General features: G+C 50.2%; 1 protein-coding gene across 2 annotated transcripts in view; it reads left to right on the forward strand.

Annotated features, from left to right (window-relative positions):
- Window positions 1-9397: 9397 nt before the first annotated feature.
- GAD1 (glutamate decarboxylase 1) overlaps window positions 9398-18392 on the forward strand; it is a 38843-nt gene continuing 29848 nt past the window's right edge. For both annotated transcript variants that reach the window (XM_074363874.1, XM_074363875.1), the window contains exons 1-3: window positions 9398-9746; window positions 11205-11349; window positions 14633-14695. In XM_074363874.1, coding sequence (XP_074219975.1) covers window positions 11268-11349; window positions 14633-14695 — 145 coding nt within the window. In that variant the 5' untranslated portion in view covers window positions 9398-9746; window positions 11205-11267. The remainder of the gene's footprint in view (window positions 9747-11204; window positions 11350-14632; window positions 14696-18392) is intronic.

Genomic DNA, 18392 nt, shown 5'->3' on the forward strand with positions numbered 1-18392 from the left:
TTAGACAGATGAGAAAACTGAGGCACAGAGAGTGTAAACATTTTAACCAGTATCATATACCTCTTGCTTGGTAGAGCCTGGATTTATATACACATTATGTTTCCCAAATCCATCCTCTCAGCCCCTCCCACATGCACCATGTTAGGCACTTTTGTATCATTTGTTTCATGTTCTCTATAGTATGTATCAGTACCAGAAGTTCTTATTTAACTATCTGTTCTTTTTTTTTTTTTTTTTCATCTTTACAGCCTAGACTTTATTTGTCAACATTTAAAACTTTTTTAATTTTTATTTTATTTTTATTTATTATTTTTAAACTTAACACGTTTATTATTAAATATCTGTTCTTTTTATCTTCCCCCTTCTTATCAGAAAATGTAACCTCCATGAAGCAGGGCTTTGTCATTTTCACAGTTGTGTCCCTAGCAACTGGACAAGGGCCTGGCACATGATGGGCTGTGTAGACCAAGTGAATGAATGAAGGGAAAGTCCATGACAATGTTTATGACTTTTCATAAAACATTTATAGGACTTTATCACACTTTTACGTATTATTCTACATTATCTTGCTGATTCTGTATCTATGATGAATTTCTGCCACCTTCAAATCAGATTGTAAGCCAACTGAGGTAAAAATGAGAAAACTATTCCTAAGGAATTTGTTTGATTGCACCCATCTGGTTTGGGGGTAGGCATTTTGAATTTTAATTCGTCTGTCAGCACAGTGTCATGTCACATCCAGAACGCTTGCCAGCGCAGTTTATTCTTTGGGTATTTTGTAGCCTGCTCACATTCAGAGGAAGAAATTCTGCTGCACCGTATTACAGGAGTGTCTGAAAGAAATGGAGACAAGTATGTATAATCATCTCGCTTACATAAACAGTCAGATAGCACTGAGGGCTGGGCTGGCAGAGACCACAGGAACTGCTTGTTCTTTTCATTTGTGGGATGTTTGGTACGCCTCCCCATCAAAGGAAAACCACCATGTGTCAATCTGATGACACTGACCTGATTTTGGAGCCTGTCCCCCTCCCATAAGAAATTCATTAAATACCTTGAAACTGATACTGCAAACTAAATTAGTTACACTCATGAGATTTTAGTTTTCTTTTAAAGGAACAGGAAAGTTCTGAGGAAGAAACTCTCTGAGTAAAAAGCCACGAGATCACAGGCCATGTTACAGCTAAATCTAAGAATTTTCAAGGTTTGATCATACAGGATAATCCATGTCTATGGATAAGTACCCCTTTGTTCATATTGTTCGTCCTACTTGCACTCCTTAATGTAATTTAGGATGTTGGCATAACCTGACATAGCATGTGTATCTGTATAGAGTAGCTAAATATAATAATCTAATAACTAAACATAATCTGCAAAGTATTTTTATATTATTTAACTCACTAGCTTCTCACAGTAGTCCTAAGAGCATGCTATTATATTATCCCCATCAGTTACACAAATTAAATTTGGGATGCTCGGCATATCCAAAGGTAAATTTTAATTGGGGTGAATTCAGATGAGGAAATTAAGACTATGAGATGCAAGTTATGTCCCTGTATGAGAGATCTAGTGAATCTTGAACCCAGTGTTCCATGCTGTTTCACACATAGCTAAACTCTAGAAACTATTTAATAAATCAGCAAATAAGTTGTATCTATGTGGACAGTTCAGTTCCAGACCTGTGTCTTCTTCAGAGCTTTATAGCACGTTACAGTGAAAGAATCCAAATATTTAACAACATGTGAATCTGTGAGAATGTCCACTTAGTGGACTTAAGATGGGAACCCAATGAAATACTTTCACTTACTTATTCAATCAATATTTACTGAAGTCCTTCTTTGTATACTGTGGGGAACAAATCCCAGTCAGCACTGGCATAGTTGAAACTCAGGCTGATAAACTCTGCCATTGTGGAAGTCCAGGGTGCTGGAGGGACACCTAACTTGAGCCAGGCATCCAGGGAAAGCATTCAGAGGGAAGTGAAGTCTCAGCTGGGAAGGCAGAATGAGTGGGAATTAGCTACAAGGAGAAACAGTGAGGGTGAGCGTTCTATCAGTAGATACATTCTGAGTCCAGAAAGTAAGTAAAAGTGGATTGAAAAATGAAAATGAACCAGTTGGAGCAGAGACAGATGAAGCTGTGGTGATCAAGGGGCTGGGGAATGGAGGGCCTTACAAGCCACACGAAAGCCTGAACTTTATCCTTAAAAGTAATAGGAGACCACTGAGGGATTTTAAGAAAAATGATGGTATTTTAGAAAGAGCATTCTAACAGCCAGGTAGAAAAATGTGTTCTCAAACTACAGGTCATGATCCATTGGTCAGTTATGAGATCACTGTAGTGAGTCACAGATAGCTAGAGTTTTTCTTTTATTATTATTAAATGCATAGAATAGAAAATAGCATGCATTGCGGAAGAGTATATGGGAATTACGGTTTTGTGAAACTTTTGGTTCAAGAGTGTACGTGTGTCCTAGATATTGATGTGAAATGTATCTGTCCCAATGGATCTCCATTTAAAAATATGTAAATGAAAGTGTAGTGGACAGACTGTAGTGGAATACAAAACTCCACTGTTACATTATTCTAGCAGTTCACAGCTGTAGCCTAAAAGAGGGGTGAGGAGAGAGATGCAGTGGGATGGAGGAGTTATTTTAGAGGTAGGAAGAACTGACAGGAATTGGTGATGCATTAAATGTCAGGGAGAGATAGAGGTCAAGGATGACTTCCAGTTGGGTGTATGATGGTAGTGCTATCCCCTGAAAGAAAAGGAACATAGAAAAGCAGATTTGCTGGAGAAGCTGGCTGTTCACTTACACAGGTTGAACATAGGAAGTATATTATTTTCTACACTGTAACAAATTACAGCAAACTTAGTGACTTAAAACAGTACAAATTATCTTACAATTCTAGAAGTCCAAAATCCAAAATGGGTCTCGCTTGGGAAAGATCAAGGTATCAGCAAGGCTACATTCTTTCTGGAGGCCCTGGGTGAGAATCCGTTTCTTTGCCTTTTCCAAATTCTAGAACCCGCTCGCATTCCTTGGCTCAGGAACTCATTTCTCCATCTTCAAAACCAACAGTGTCTGAGACCTTCTCACATCACCATCTCTCTAGTTCTCTGTCCCTTGTGATTTTTGTTAAATTAGCATTTGTTAAGTAGACCACAAGGGAAATTGAAATAGAAAAGTTTATTACTTCACAGGTCCTGGAGGAGGTACATGGTGCACCTTTGAGGGGCCATATGCAGTTGGCGGCAGGGGAAGGTCAAGATGCAGGCAGAGACCTTGGGTGCAAGTCTTTATTAGGGCCTGCAAGTGGAGTGCTTTTGGAGTTCCTAGGCTAAGACCAGATTGGTCAATTCAAATCAAAAAGCAGAGTTTTGGTAACCTCCATGGGGGTCTTATCTAAGGGGTGCACAGTGGAAGGAGTTGGGAAGGAGGAGAGACTGTTTATCACTGGGGCAATGGGAAAGTCATATCAGAAATTCACAGTTGTGAATCTGTGCGGGCTGCTGTCTAGTACATGGGTTGTTAATCTAGGCATGTACTTGAGGGAGAGGCTAGTGGCAGTTCGATGCTCAACTGCTTTTGTGCTAAACAGCGCCCAACCTCTCCTTCACAGTCTCTACTCCCTATACATTCTTTACTCAGAATAGCTTGTCCTTTAACCAGAAGCTGTATTCTAGGGAGGTGGTCATTGGCTGATAGCCTCAGGAGAATGAACAGACCCTCTGGAGTTTCTGTGTGATGTTAGGTGGATTCATCAAGATTCAGAAGAATACAGCACCTCAGAAAACACCCTGATTGTTGTCCCCTTTTCTGTTCCATTGGTTATTCTATAAAACCTCAGGACACCAATCCCAAGATGGATTCACAATCTCTAAGGCATTAGCCTGCTGTGACCCCCCACCCCTTGCCTGGCAAAGCTTTATGCTGTCCTTTTCTAATTCTCCCAAAACTCTATCCCCAAGATTCAATTTGGCTATTGGGGTTCAGAGGCCAGTTTTTTGGCAACAATCCTGGGCAGCGAATGCCAAGAGCTTCTGGGTCCCTTCTTGGTTCTTCCCAACCGCCTTGGTGTGAGAGGGTGTATTTGTCAGCCACTACCACAAAAAAGATGCATCACACGTTACCTCAAAATTCATGGGTTTGCAGTTTAGTTCCCTTCCTGTGTCCAAAAGCACATCACTTGCCCGAGCCAAGTATCAAGGTTAGTGTGTGGGGTGGGGGCTTGGGGAGGGGGAGTATAGAGTATACATTTCTGATCTAGAGAAGAAAAAGAATAAAGATTTACCAATTCATCTCTCCATGCTCTGATGCTTGTTCGTGGCTTATCCCTGGCTATGTAGTTGAGACAATGTGCTGGTAGCCCCAGTGAAAAGATATCAATAATCATTTAATATTTAGGGACTTCTTGAGATTACAGGTTGTTGCAGATCTAAAGGATCCCTGACTCACCCAAAGGCAGAGAAAACAGGACCGCAGCCTCACAAGTGAGAGTAAGATAGAACGAGCTCCAGATAACTAGTTGCTTTGAGAAAACACAGCACTGATTAGCCGCTGACACAGGTGAGAAACTTGGGTATGAATACGTTCCAGTGAGCTCTTCTACATTTTAGATAAGAAGGAAACTGAGCTAGAGCAGCAATGATGAATCCCTTCTGTTAAGGTTCTGCTTTCTCCCCTGAGTAACTGGCCAGGATTAGGGAAGGAATCTGATCTGAAATAGAAGTTTAAGTTATCAGATTCTCCACAACTAAGTCAGAACCTTCCAGAATATCTCACAAACAGCAGTCCCAGTCACCTACATCTGAAAGCAAGGACTAAATACCTTTCATTCTAAATAGTTCAAGAGATTTTACACTGAAAGAAATAGATAAAATACATTTGAGCCTTGTACAACACAGGTTTGATCTGTGAGGGTGCACTTAGACCCAGACTTTTTTCAACAGTAAATACTACAGTACTACACGATTCCAGGTGGATTGAAACTGTGAATGCAGAACCTAGGATGCAAAGGAACCGTGGATGTTGAGGGACCCTGTATATGGAAGGTGGACTAGGTTATACGGGGATTTTTTTACTCTGGGGAGGGCTGCTTCCCCTAACCCCTGCCAGTTGTCCAAGGCTCAACTGTATCACTATTCCATATTCTATTTCACTAAAAAGCATCTCATATAGGAAATCATCTTTCTTGCATCCCACTCTTTTGGGAAAGCACTGATTTTGTCTTAGTTTTTGTTGAGAGAAGAATTGAAAACATAGAAGCTCTCTGTCAGAATTGCAAGCCAGATCTGTTATTTTCTCGGTGTCCAGCTTTGCAGTTAAACACCTTGCCTAATGCTGGAGTTCCTGTCCTGAGGCTAGCATTAAAAAGCAGCTCTGTGGGAAAGAAATGGATATTCTGCATCCCCCTGCCTTTTTTTTTTTTTTTTTTTTTTTTTTTTTTTTACCAGAGGGACAGAAATCCTGAGCTGCCACTTCTGGCAGCATCTGTCAGCATTAAAAAAGAAGCAGAAGCAGCAGCAGCAGCCCTGCATTGTGAAATATGGCAGAGTGTGAACTGGAAAGGGCCTGCCTGCAGTTTGCCTTCAAGAACTGCTTCTTTGTGGGGTCCGTTGTTTCCTCTCAGAAATTGTAATCTATCGCCACCTGGTGGCCCCTCCGTCGTCTTGTTTGAAATAGCGAGAATTGGGCGTCTTAACGTGTGCACCAAGATTTGCCCAAATACAAATTACTCTATCCCTTTTGATTAATTTCTTTAATATCAGAATTTTTTCATCTGCTGAATAGCAAGGGGGAAGGGACCATTTGACGATTATCTGAGGAACTCAGCTCTCTTTTTTTAGGAGAAAAGGAAATTTCCGGAGTTCTCTCCAGCATCATTCTGGCTGGAATTCTCCCTCCCTCGCCACACTTTTAACTCTTTCCTGTCTTCCAGGAGTGAGTGTGATATCTGTTAGGGGATAAGAGTGTCGATTTAGCTACGGTTCCCAAAGAAAGTCCAGAATGACTGGGGAACTATCTTTAAAGTATAGAAACACACCGAATAGACCTTCGCTCCTACTTAAGAAAGGCCGAGTGTAAGGTTAACAACGCTTCCACAGTCCTCATCTCGGGAGACAGACTTAAACGGTGAGCACTGCCATTTTTTTCCTCTTTTTTGGTCATAAATTATATACTTAAAATAGATTTCAACGAGCAGTCTGGAATGAACCAACACTGGTTCTAAATTACCTTTCTTTCCTGGAGGCTAAAAACGCTAAATGCGACACACACACACACACACACACACACAGATTGACGTTTCTGATTTATTCACCTTGACGTAGATCGTATTTTATGCATGAAAATCTCCCCGGCAGCCCATGTGAGCGCCCCTTCCACTCCTTACTCCACCCACTCCCTTTTTCCCTTTGCTGAAAGGCTCGGCTCCAAATCCGGTTGGAGTAATCTTTAAACCTCCTGGGGTAAGGGCACTGTGGGCGGAGGGTCGTGTTCCCAAGTTCCAGTCATCCTTGACCTAAAGGAAGGTTGTCCTCAGAGGACATAATCGAGTAGGCCAGGCTGCAGGCTCACAAAACCTCCACGCCCAGAAGAGACCGGAGGGGTCGCACTCGCCTCCCTCCTCCTCCTGCCTCTGGGTCGTCTTGTTCCCATTTCTTCAAAGCGCTAAATCTTAGATCAAATGCAAACGAAACAGCTGGGCGGATGCCACTCCCTTCCGGGCCACCCCTCACCACCGGTTCGAGTCCCCAGAGAGGATATCTTTTTTTCCACCCCATTATCCAAAGCATTTTCCCCTCCGGGAGTAATAAAAGATAAAAAGAAGAGTGAAAAACGCAAACAAAAATATAGATCCCAAGTGTTCTGAAAAGCCGAAAGACAACCACAACCACCTCCGTGCAAATTCTTGCCTGAGAGGAGAGAAAGGGGGGTGAAATACTCCATTACTACCACCCCCTCGCAAGGGAAGACAAGAATAGCGGTTACTGCCGGGTGGTGGATGGGGCGAGCGGGGCTGGTTGGCTAAATGCTGGAAACTCAAGCGGACAAAAGAGAGGCTTAAGCAACCAAACCGTGGGCTCTGTCCTTGGTACTGACAGAGCCGTGCCCTGTGTCCTAAGTCCTTGTGCTGAAACTGGAATTCCAGGCCCTCAGTTCCTTACCATCTCCACTGAGCCCTGAAGTCTGGGTTGGAATGGGATATAATTGGAAATTAAATCAAAACCATGAAGTCCCCAAGTCTGTTACTCTCCCCGCCTAACTGGATCATCTGTGAGTGCAAGGATAAGTTGCCAGGACAGTGTGAACTCCATGAGAGCAGCACCTGGCACAGAGTAGGTGATTAATAAATAGCCGTTTAATTACTAATATTTAAACATTTTAAGTTAAGAGTGCGCAGGATCCTTCATTCCTGCCCCCCCCCCCCATAGAGGAGAAAGTGAGGGAAGTCCTCGCAGGTGGACGAACTCAGCTTTAGTTTGCGATACACAGTCTTGTAGGTGATTTCATTCTCCAGCGGGATTATATTATTTACTGGCTAAAACGTTAGGGGTGAGCGTTTTGGACACCGGGGTCAGAAGAGGGAGTGGTTGGAAATTTCTCAGTCTTATGCCACAGGTGAAGGTAAACGAATCTTCCTTTCCAGGGAATCTCGGGTCTTGGGAAAAGGTGGAGGAGACAGGTTGAGCAGGCGTCTTCCTGTCACAGCAGACCCTGAGGGGCTCCGAGATTTGTTGCCTCCTCCAGCTAGCCTCCTTGCCCGCGCGTGTCTCGAATGATTTAGCACTAGCACCGGGCTCCCTGATTGGTGCAAACATTTCTTTCAGGGAAGTTCGAGGAGGGGGTGTGGGTGGAATTCCGAGCCTCATTTCCGAATAAAACGAGCATTTCAATCTTTGCAGAGAAGCTGCGTGGTTCAGGGATGTTGCCTGCGCGGAGTGGGCACGCCCACCCTGCCCAGTCCTGAGCTCTGGCACCCAGAGCTGCGGTTACCACACGCCTACTGTTCGGGATGCTCTTCCATCCTTAAAAAGTGTCCGAGCTTTCATTGTAAGGTGGAGAGAAGGCAGGAGTATTGTATCAAGGGCAACGCGGTTATTTCAAACCTCACAGCGAGATCCCTCTTACTGATTGGGCTGGATCTTCCCGGGGTGGAATCTTCGCTCTCCCTTATGAAATTTGCAGTGATTTGTAAGATTTTCGGCATTCTCATTGTGTCGTGGTGAAAGGCAATAAGACATTCAGAGAGAAGGAACGGGCCTCTGGTGGACCCGCAAGGCCGCATACGTGTCCATAAATAACTCCTGCCTGCTGCACCAAAACGGTGGGGAAAATCACTGTGAAAACGAGTAAAGGAATCACTAGTCACATGGTATCACCCAAACACAAAGTTCAACTTTGTTTTGCCCTAAAGAAAAAGAGCTGAGGTAGAGGAAAGAGGAGAACATAAATTAGAAACGAGGGTGCCTGAGGGATGGCTTGAAAACCCGGCCAGCCCTCCAGGTGTTGGCTCTGGAGCGCGAGGAAGGACCCGGCTAGCACTGGGCCTCTCCCGTCTCTGGGCGCCTGGCGCCATCTGGTGGAAAATTTTCCGTGAACGCCTTTTCCCAGTGAGGGGCTTTCTGAACCTGGCAGTTTGTTAAATACGCTTAAATATTGCAAAAGGAGAAAACTTAAAAAGCGTGAAATCGAAGGGGGAAGGGAGGGGAGTGGGCCTGGGCAGAGAGGGCGGGTCCTCTCTCTTTACCCCACCCCCACCCAGGCCACCTCTGTGCACGAGTTCCCCTTGTGTGTGCAGCGGCGCTCGTGCGTGTTATTAACCTTCAGATGTGATCAATCAGGAGGATTCCTCTCCCTATTGCCAAGGGGACCAAAACTAGGAGGGAGCGCACAGTGGGTTGGAAACCGGACCCTTTTGCAGGTGGCACTGGGTAGCTGCGCTCAGGTGAAATAATTGGGGAGGCTCCAAGCTGGATGAGGAAACTAAAGTGAAAAGGAGATGGAGAGACCTCTTAGAGTCTGAGTTTTCGCCCCTTATCTCTGCCTTCTTTGCTTTTACAACAATCCTGGCTCAGTAGAGAGCCAGCAAGGACACGACTCGGAGCGCGCTTTACCTCAAGGAAGCGTTATGGGGTCTCAGAGCTGGGCGAACTGCGGGGAGAGAGACTGAGGCTAAGCTACTGCTCTTGATATCCCGAAGACACGGGAATGGGAGAAGGGAAAGGCGGGGGAGATGCACTTAGCGAGGCAGAATTCTTCGTAGGAATTATCTGTTCCCTCGCCTTACCCGACACTGCCTATTTAAAAAAGCGGAGCGTGTTGAGTACGTTCTGGATTACTCATAGTCTTTTTCTTTCCTTTTTTTCCCGGGCGCAGACCCGTGATCTGGATTTATAATCGTCCTATAAAGCTCCAGAGGCGGTAAGGCACCTGCAAGGAGCCCCGCCGCTCTGCCGACGAGCTGCCCCCGCGAGCAAAGGCCTCGTGATTCCCCCGCCGAGCCGGTCCCCGCCTCCCCACTCCGCCCCCGCCTCCCCCAAAGCCAAGCAGCCGCCTCTCTGGATCGCTCTCTTCTCTTCCTGGCGCTCGCGTGCGGGACGGTGCTAGCGGGAGCGAGGCGGCTGCTGGAGGTGACTCCGGGGAGATTACGCCTGTGGCAGGGCCGGGCCGAGCGGGTCAGATCGCAGGACGCTACGCAGAAGAGCGACCGGAGCGCGGGTCTTGCGGTCACCCAGCCTAGGTGGGTAAGTGCGCGGCCGCCCGGACCTTCCCAGAGCCCAGCCGCGACTGTTCAGCAGGGTCCTCTTCTCCCGCGGTTTCTTGACCACCCCACCCCCTGCCCCCCGGTGTCTGCCTACGGAACGAGTGCGTCCCGCTGGCCCAAGTCCTGGCTCTCTGTTCTTGCGCGGCGCAAAGACCCCAGCCCTCTCAATCATCCTATCCGCACCAGTGAGATTCATGCCCCGGGGATGCACAGAGGCTAAGTCTCCTGCAGAAGTGCAGCAAGAGCGATCCCCCCCACCCGACCCCGCTTCCCGGCTGCGAGCACCGGTCCCATCAATGGGCCTTTGGCCAGCAGCCGCCGAAGGCGTGACTCGGAACGGTAACCTGTTACTTCCCCAGAAGCCACCGTCTACCCGCTGCCTGCGTTGACGTGCAAGTGCGCGCTCCGGGCTAGGTATGGGGTCCTATGGAGGGTGTGGAGGCGGTGGCCAGCGGGCGCTACTCTGCAGGCGCTTAGATGTACCCAGATTTGCCCGCACTCCTTCTGTCCTCCGGCCTTCGGAAGCCATCGCACCAGCGCCAAGCGCGGAGCAGGGGCGCTGCGCACGTATCCTTGTCTGCCGCCTCCCGCGCGCTGGGTGCAAGTTCCTTTCCCCGGTGACGTTCACCTTTCTTGCCTCCCTCACCCTCTCTGGGTCTGTGCATCGAGAAACCCAGGGACCTCAGAGAGTTGGATGGAGGAGAAATACAGGAACGCAGACCCAGCCCCGTCCTTGGCTTTGAGGTGGCTCAAAATGGGGTGGGGCAAGAGGGAGACAAGCGAGGTTCCGACTCGCTGCTTTCTGGCTGTCTGGAGTACAACGTGACGGTATTTCTTCCCCGGCCAACTCCGAGGGAGAACATAAAGATATGGGCCTTTTTTCCTCTCACCTTGTCTCACCAAAGTCCCGGGTCCCCGGAGCAGTTAGCCTTCTTTCCAAGGAATTAGCCAGACACAACAGCGGGAACCAGACACCGAACCAGACGTGCCCGCCCAGTGCCCCCCCCTTTCCTCCCGCCTGCCCTCCCGCCGGCTGCCGAGAGCCTAATAGGGCTTGTCGCGGCTAGACTGGAAAATCGTGCACTGAGCCACCCTAGCCCTCGCGTAGCCCAGTCCCCTGCACCCCCAAGACCTGCACTGGCCTTGGGCTCCCCTGGTCTCAGCGCTGCGCTCCCTCTCGCCCCCACCGTGTTGCCAGAGAGTCGCCCGGGCTACGTTGCCGGCGCCCAAGTCCCAGAGCTCGCGAGCACGTTTCCTCCTCTCCCAGTCCTCCGCCCCGCACACCCGGACCCAACCCGCTAGCTGCCCTTCCTCTCGCCTTTCTCTCCGGAGCCCAGACTTCAGCGCGATCGTTCGCGCTCGCGTCCACTCAGTCTCCTCCCGCGTGCCGGACCCCGGAAGCCCTCCCCGCACAGCTCTCGTTTCTCTTTGCAGCCTATTCCTGCGCCCAACCGGCCGAGGACCCCGGACATCAAAGGCCCCGGGACAACTGAGCTGATGGCGTCTTCGACCCCTTCCTCGTCCGCAACCTCCTCGAACGCGGGGGCGGACCCCAATACTACCAACCTGCGCCCCACAAGTAGGTCCTGCCCCAGTTTCCTATCAAATGGACTGCGGGGAAGATGGGGGCGCTGGGACGTGAGGCGGCAGCACTGGCGGAAAGGGAAGGGGGAGAGCCGCCCAGATGATGGAGGTTGGAAAGAAATGGGGCCCTGACCCAGGTTCCGACCAGAGGTCGTTCAACTGCCAGGGATGCTAGGCGATTCCAGGGCACTAAGAAAAAGGGAATCACGCAGGATCAGAGCGGCGGCGATCCTCCGAGGCTTAGCTGCAGGCGAAGGACGCTTGGCGAGAGTGTTGTTTTTGTTGTGTATGGTTTCTTTGCTTGGAGGGACGACAGGGGTCAGGGCACCGGGCGGTGTGAGGAGCCGGGAGTCTCAGCTGGAATAGAGAATTTTCTGTCTTCAGCTTTCGTTGAGCCGAGATCTGACTGCCCCCTCCTTTCTTCCTGCCTTGTGCTCGAAGTCTATAATCAGCGAAAATTTCGACGTTAATTGCAGCTTTTAGAAAACTCGGGTTCCCTAATTGCTTCAAATTTGCGTTGAGCTATTGATGAGTGAGGGAGAAGCCAGGGGTAAGAAAGGTGCATAAAACGGTTTGAAATCAAGCCTCGACATTTTAGACAATTACATTTCAGAGACAAAAAAAAAAAAAAAAAAAAAAAAGCGGGCAGCATCCTGAGTGGCAAGAAGTAGGGAACCAGGAGGAGGCCAGAGCTTTGCCAGGGCTAGAGAGCAGCCCTCTCTTTCCTCCAGCGCCCAAGACCTGTCAGCAATTGACAAGTCCGGAAGAGAGAGGAAGAAAAGGGAAACCAGATGAAAGGTGGAGAGGTTAATGTTTCCCCACCTCTAGCTCCACGCGGCTCCGCAACCCATTTCCAGAATCTGTCTTTAATTCAGATTGATTTCCTACCTCTTTGTAGACGCGTGGTGATGAAGGAATTGTTTTCCTTTTTTCCGATTTGGTTTGAAATGTGCTCCCTCAAAATCTGTCAGCTCCAGATAGTAACAGCCCCAGAATTTCTGTGTAAAAGGGGCTTAGGGATGGTAGTGTGGTTAGAAAAATGGCTTATTGCTTTGCTTTTATGGCTCTTTATATAAGCTTGAGAAAACGTCAATTGTTCTCACCAGCGAAGACGGGGCGGGGGAGGGATGTTATCGGGTAAGCCCTCTATCCAACTCCTAGGTGTTGCCCTTGGCTTCCGGGCCAGAGGCCTTCTCTTAAATTCTTAGGCTACGTTCCAGTTCCCTTTGCAGCTCCCTCTCCCCGCTCCCCATGCAAGCTACAATTACCCACACAACAAAGAGGGGCTCGGGAGAGCCTCCAGCCTTGGTGGCACGTGAGCTGGGCACTGGCCACCAGAGCTGGCCAGAACAGACCAAGAGAAACAGGAGGCCTGCGCGCCTTTGTCTGATGCTCTGGCCTTGATAGATTTCTTTTCCAGTCCTCTGCATGTTTCCCATCCCCTTTTTGATATCTGGCAGGGCTGGGCAGCCGTTTTGTTCACCCACCCTTGAGACCCACACCCCACAGCCACCCGCGCACCTACTTTCCAGAGGCAGCAAGCCCTTTGGAGCGCATGCGCCGAACCCTGGGTCTGAGACCCAGCAGAGGTGCTGACCTGAGTTCGCACACGACCTGCCGCACCTGGAAGCCGCCAAGGGGGAGGGAAGATAGCCAAGGACTCGGCCAGGGAAGAGCATGAAGCACCTGTACTGAGAACACCATCGCCTGCCCTCCAGCCCAGCCGGGGTGTGAGCATCTCCTAGGCTGCACACGCATGTCTGGCTGTCTACCCATTCTCGCCCTTCCTTGCAGACACATCCTCACCCGCCCAGCTGGCTCTGCTTCTCTGCCGCTCTAGGTCTCCTTGCTCAGTCCTCACAACCTTACTCCACCTTTTGCTCCAGCAATCCCCTCCTTCTTGCCCTTGGCCGCTCAATCTTTCCTACTCTCACTACCTCAAAGGGGGTCTCTCACTTCCTCTCCCTACCTCTCCCTTTCTTTCACTATAATCCTCAACTCTAAAAGGCAGTGCAGTGGATCTGAACTCTAATGCCATGGCTGAGTGACCTTGGAAGACTCCCAGCATCTCTGAGCCTCAATGTTTTTATTTGTAAAATGAGTCTCAGATGATGACTCCTCTTGTTTCATAGGGTTGTTATGAGGATTAGGTGAGACATTGTTTAAAATAAAAGCACTCTATGGGGTGGAAATAACTATTTAACTGCCAGGTATCATTATTAGGGTTTAGCTTTCACACCAATTTACTGTCTGTTGCAGGAACTCCATATGTGGCATGCTGTCTCACTGATGTCGGGCTATTTCTTCTCCCCGCTGTGGCTCTGTTGTGCCTCGGGTTTAATGGATGTCACTGTCCTTATCGCAGCCAACATCCGCGCCCTGCTGAAGGCACGGGCCAGGATGGGGTGGGGGATGGGAGTGATTGGAGGAGCCTTGTCTAAGGAATCCTAGGGTAATTTCACACTAGATCCACCACGCTGGAAGTTGAACCCCGGAGGCAGGATAGATGCCGAGGAGTCTGAGAATATGGCAGCGCCTGGGTCCGCGATTCAGACGCAGAGGATAAGTGTCCGGTTCCCTTCGCCTTCGCCAGCTCCAGATCCGAGATGTCTGAGGGAAGGGTTAATGAGGGGCAGGTTGGGAAGAGAGGGCAGGCGATGAGGACTGGAGGCATACTGTTGTCTTACCGACTCCCCAGTCCCACTGAAGAGCAGCCATGCGAGCCCGATCATCTAGTCAAATACTATTTTTCACCCAATTAATTTCTGAACTCTTCCGCGACCCCATTTCATGCCAGTTTATTTTAAGCTGCCACTCGGCTGGAGACCCGCCAAGAAATTATGAGATGTGTTGATCCCAGATGTCTCTGTGTTCCCTTTCCGGGCCGCTGTGGTCGCCCTTCGAGTCTTCGGGGTGGAAACCAAGGGACAGAGCCCGAGGGTCGGCGCTGAGTAACTCGAGGGTCCCGGCCTGGCCCTTTGCATGTGGGGTTAGCCCTTGGCTGCTACTCCACAGGGGCCGCTCAGAGGCAAGTCCGGGTCTCTGGGTTCGCGGCTCTCAGAGACATTGTTCTGTACCCAAGGTGGGAGCAGGAAGGGCGTGTGGTAGGGCCTTGGAGGGCACAAGTCTGTCCATCGGCCCGAAGATCTGGGTCTTCGTTCCTTTTGGGAAAGAGCTTCTCAATGAGGCGCACTGGCGAAGACCTGCCCTCATCCTCCCCAGAAAACCTTTGCCCCGACGGTCCGACCCTCACTGATGGCACCTCTCTTGCCTTCTAGCGTATGACACCTGGTGCGGCGTGGCCCACGGATGCACCAGAAAACTGGGGCTGAAGATTTGTGGTAAGTGAAAGGGCCCGCTGGGGCCCCGCAGCGAGGCGAGGCGAGCGGGCTTTGTTGGTGAAGAAGAGTGGGACTTAAGCGGAAGGGGATCCTGGCTTTTGGGTCTGGTTTCCTATAAGGTGTCTACAGCCCGGAAGCCCGGCAGAGACGCTCGTCTACTGGCCTTGACCCTCCTCTGCCCTCTCCTGAAGCGCCCGCGAGGGACCTTTCCCGCTGGAGTCCTGCGCTTCCGTGGGGCTTCCTGGCTGGGCGCGAGCACAGCGCTCCCGCGTGACAACCCCGCTCTGGGGCCGTACCGACCCATGCGTTCCGCCTGCGCTTCCCGAAGGTGGTGTAAAACGGCCTGGCTTTCCTGGAGAGCAGGCCCAAGGCAAGATATCCGCCTAAGACCGTGGCTGACACGTTGTCCCCCTTCCCTCTCCACCATCGCGCGTTGCAAGTGGCCTTCTCGGCTGGAGGTTTTTGACGTCCGTCGAAATGCGTTCAAATTTCGTTCTTTGGGGCCTTGGCGGCTAAGAGAAACGATTGCCTGCAGCCCTCGTGGCCTGCCTGGAGGAAGTGCGGGCGGCACAAGCTCGAAGGTTTGCCGAGCTTGCCTTTGAAGGAGAGGAAGGAAGGGAAAGAGGGCAGGCGAGGGTGTGAGGCCGCAAGAGGGAAAGGGGGTATCAGGCACGACTTACCAGAGAGGAAGGAAAATAGATCTGGGAGCTGGAGAAGAAAAAGAACTGCTTTCTGGAGACGTGAGGGTCAAAATGAAAACGCCCAAGGGGTGCATTTTTTTTAAAGGAAAAAAAGGAGATTTGTTCGAAGGGATACAGCTGAGTGGCTCCGGCTGAACAATGAGGACCCGATTTCCTTGCTACATTTCACCGTCTAAAATCTCTAGCCTTATCGGGCCAGAAAATACGGACGTCCCTGGGCAGGGGGTGGAGAGGCGGAGGAAGATTAACGAGGGGCTTATTAAAAGGCCATCCGTCAGCTGCTGCGCGCCGGAGATAGCGGCGGAGCAGGCGCTGGGCACGCCTGCCCAGCCCGGGAGCGTCCGAGAGGGCGGGCGAGCCGGTGGTCTCTGGGCCAGATCGTCCCAGCTGCCCCGCTTCCCGGGGCCCCAGGGCGGAGGCAGTTTGTGGCTGGAGCGAGAGGGGTTCTTTAGCAGCTTTCGGGGGTCATCCTTCCTCCTCCGCTTTGTCACGCGACGCCCTCCCCGCGTTTCTGGGGCTCGGTCCCCTCGATCCCGGAAGCAGCATTTACGGTGAGAAAGGGCTGCTCAACTCCTAGTCCGAGCTGTTTTACAGGGAAAGCCCAGCCCCGCGGCGGGGTGGCCCCGAGCTTCGACCCTCTCCCCAGCACGCGAGGTTCGTGGGGCCAGGCTGGGGCCGCGTCCCCGCGCGGGGGCAGCTGGCTGCAGCCGAGCTTTGTTCTATAAATAGCCCCCTCCCCCAGCCGCCATTCCCAGCTTAATGGACCGTTTAGCGCCAGGTCCCTTTGGCGGCCGCGGCGCTCGGCTTCAGCAGCCGTCATTGTCTTGCAGCCGGGCAAGCAGAACTGAGCGAGCCCCGGGCGCCCGACGCGGTCGAGGACAGGGTGGAGGAGGCTCGGGGTGAGGGCTGCTTTCCCCGCGGTCCTAGCCCTGCCTGGCAGGCAGCCTTCATCCATCCGCATCCCCGCCTCCTGACCTCGGCCCAGGGAGGTGCCTCCTGCCTCCCCTACTGCAGGTCCTGGAGTCCCAGAGAAGAAAAGGTCTAAACGTCCCAAAGAGAGACACACCCAAAGTATCCCTAAAGGGTAAAGGGGCAGGAGCTTCCCCTGGGCCCCGGAATAGGGGAACAGAAGTTTGCATCAGCTTCCCCTGAGGGTGAGTTCTTGGGCATTTGGGGGCTACCACCCTGGGGGAGTTTCTTCTGCTTCTACCCTACTCCCCGACACTACTTTCAGGAAAGTTGCGACACCTGTGACAGGTAGTGTGTTAAGGGGAAGTTGTCTTCTGCTAAAGGCAGGTTAGGAGGCTCCACATTAGCGTTTATTTTCCATACTTTGGGCCAACTCAGGCTTTCTCCGTTAATTTAGTTCCCAAGACAAAGTGCAGTCTTTGGTTTTGACCTGAATCCACAGGCCCCTCCCCTCGTCCACACAGATACCTTCATCCCTTAATCCCAGACCTTCATGACCCTCTTGACCTGACACTATCCAGATTGGTTTGACCTTTCACCTTAAGGTAGCTGAGGGACTAATGGTCATCTCACTTCCAAATTCATTGCCCCGAGTGACCCCCACTAAGCATCTTCAGTGCCTTGAATTTTGATTCAACCGCTACCCACTCTCCTATCCCCTCTCCTGGATTGCCCCCTCCCCTAGGAGAATAAAGCTGCAAGGAAGGCCCCAGGTCTCACCAGTGGAACTCTTTGCTCTGGGAGCAGAATCCCCTGGGAGAGCAGTCGGCCAGAAGAAACCCAGGGTCTTGCCAAGAGGTAGAATGGGATGGCTACAGGCATGATGGCATGACCTAAATAGAAGAGATGTAGGGAGCCCTCAGTTCTGTCTCTGGGCTCTGCTAACTTCCCAGTGTGTCCTTTGGCCTCAGTCACTTTTTTATGCAGAGGTCCCAAACTGGCTGCCAGTTACAGCCCTTGAGCAGTTTTATTTAGCCTAGGCAGTGTGTGTATGTGTTTGTATGTGTGTGTTTAATTTTGTATCAGTTGCCAACTTTTTAACAGAGAAAGACTTCAAATACTCTATATCTATGGCTTCTTGTGAAGTTTAAAAAAAAAAAAAAGGTTTGGGGAGAGGAGATCTGGCAGGGTACTTTTAGCCCAGAAAAATCAGGCAAATAGCCCCTTCCTCTAGGGAGATGCAACTCCATCCTACAGCTTGGTGAGCCAGAGCAGGGGGGTTGCACTTCGGTCCTCACTTGCCCCCTTGGGCATGTGCCCTTACACCAGGCACAGCTCCAAGCCTCACTTGGAAACAACTGGCTTGAGCTGGTGCTCTCCAGTTCTTCACACTTACGGCCACTCACTGGTCTGATTAGGCCTTTAAGTTGGGGGCAGCAGTGAGGAACCAGCAGCAGGATCCTCCCTTGGCCCAGAGGTTAAGTCATGACGGCCTTGCCTCCTATTCATCCCTGGAAGCTAGTCAGGGCTACAACTTGACCAAAGCCAACTGAGGCTTCAGCTCTCCTCTGCTTGCCTCTTTGCCTCCTAAGAATGTTGAGCTAAGTTCCCAGTTAATCACAGGCTTAAACCAGGTCCTCATAGCTGAGATGAAGAGCCAGAAGGGAGTACAATCAGCTTCAGTCTCAGGGACCTCTGTTTCCAGGACCCCTTGTTTGCCAGGGAAGTTGTCAAAGTACAGACCTCAGTATCATCCACTATCCCATCATCCTTGGGTGAAGCATCCAATTCCTTCCAGAGCCTCTCAGAGCCCAGAGAGGACTGGGTCATTTCCCTTTTATTGAGGCTCCCAATATTTTGGAAAACAGATACCTTCTGAAAAAGTTATTCCAATAATAATATCCATTTAGTGTTTATATTAGCTAATTAATGGTTTTTAACACAAATTATAATTTAATGTAAGTATGTTATTCATAAGACAATTACAAGATGTAAAAACACTGATTCCTAGAGCATTTCAGGAAGTGTGTCCAGGAATGGGATTCAGGTTTAAAGTTGTGTCATAATTGTCATTTCCGTTCCTATCA

This window comes from Camelus bactrianus, chromosome 5 (assembly GCF_048773025.1).
Source record: "Camelus bactrianus isolate YW-2024 breed Bactrian camel chromosome 5, ASM4877302v1, whole genome shotgun sequence".
Taxonomy (NCBI): Eukaryota; Metazoa; Chordata; class Mammalia; order Artiodactyla; family Camelidae; genus Camelus; species Camelus bactrianus.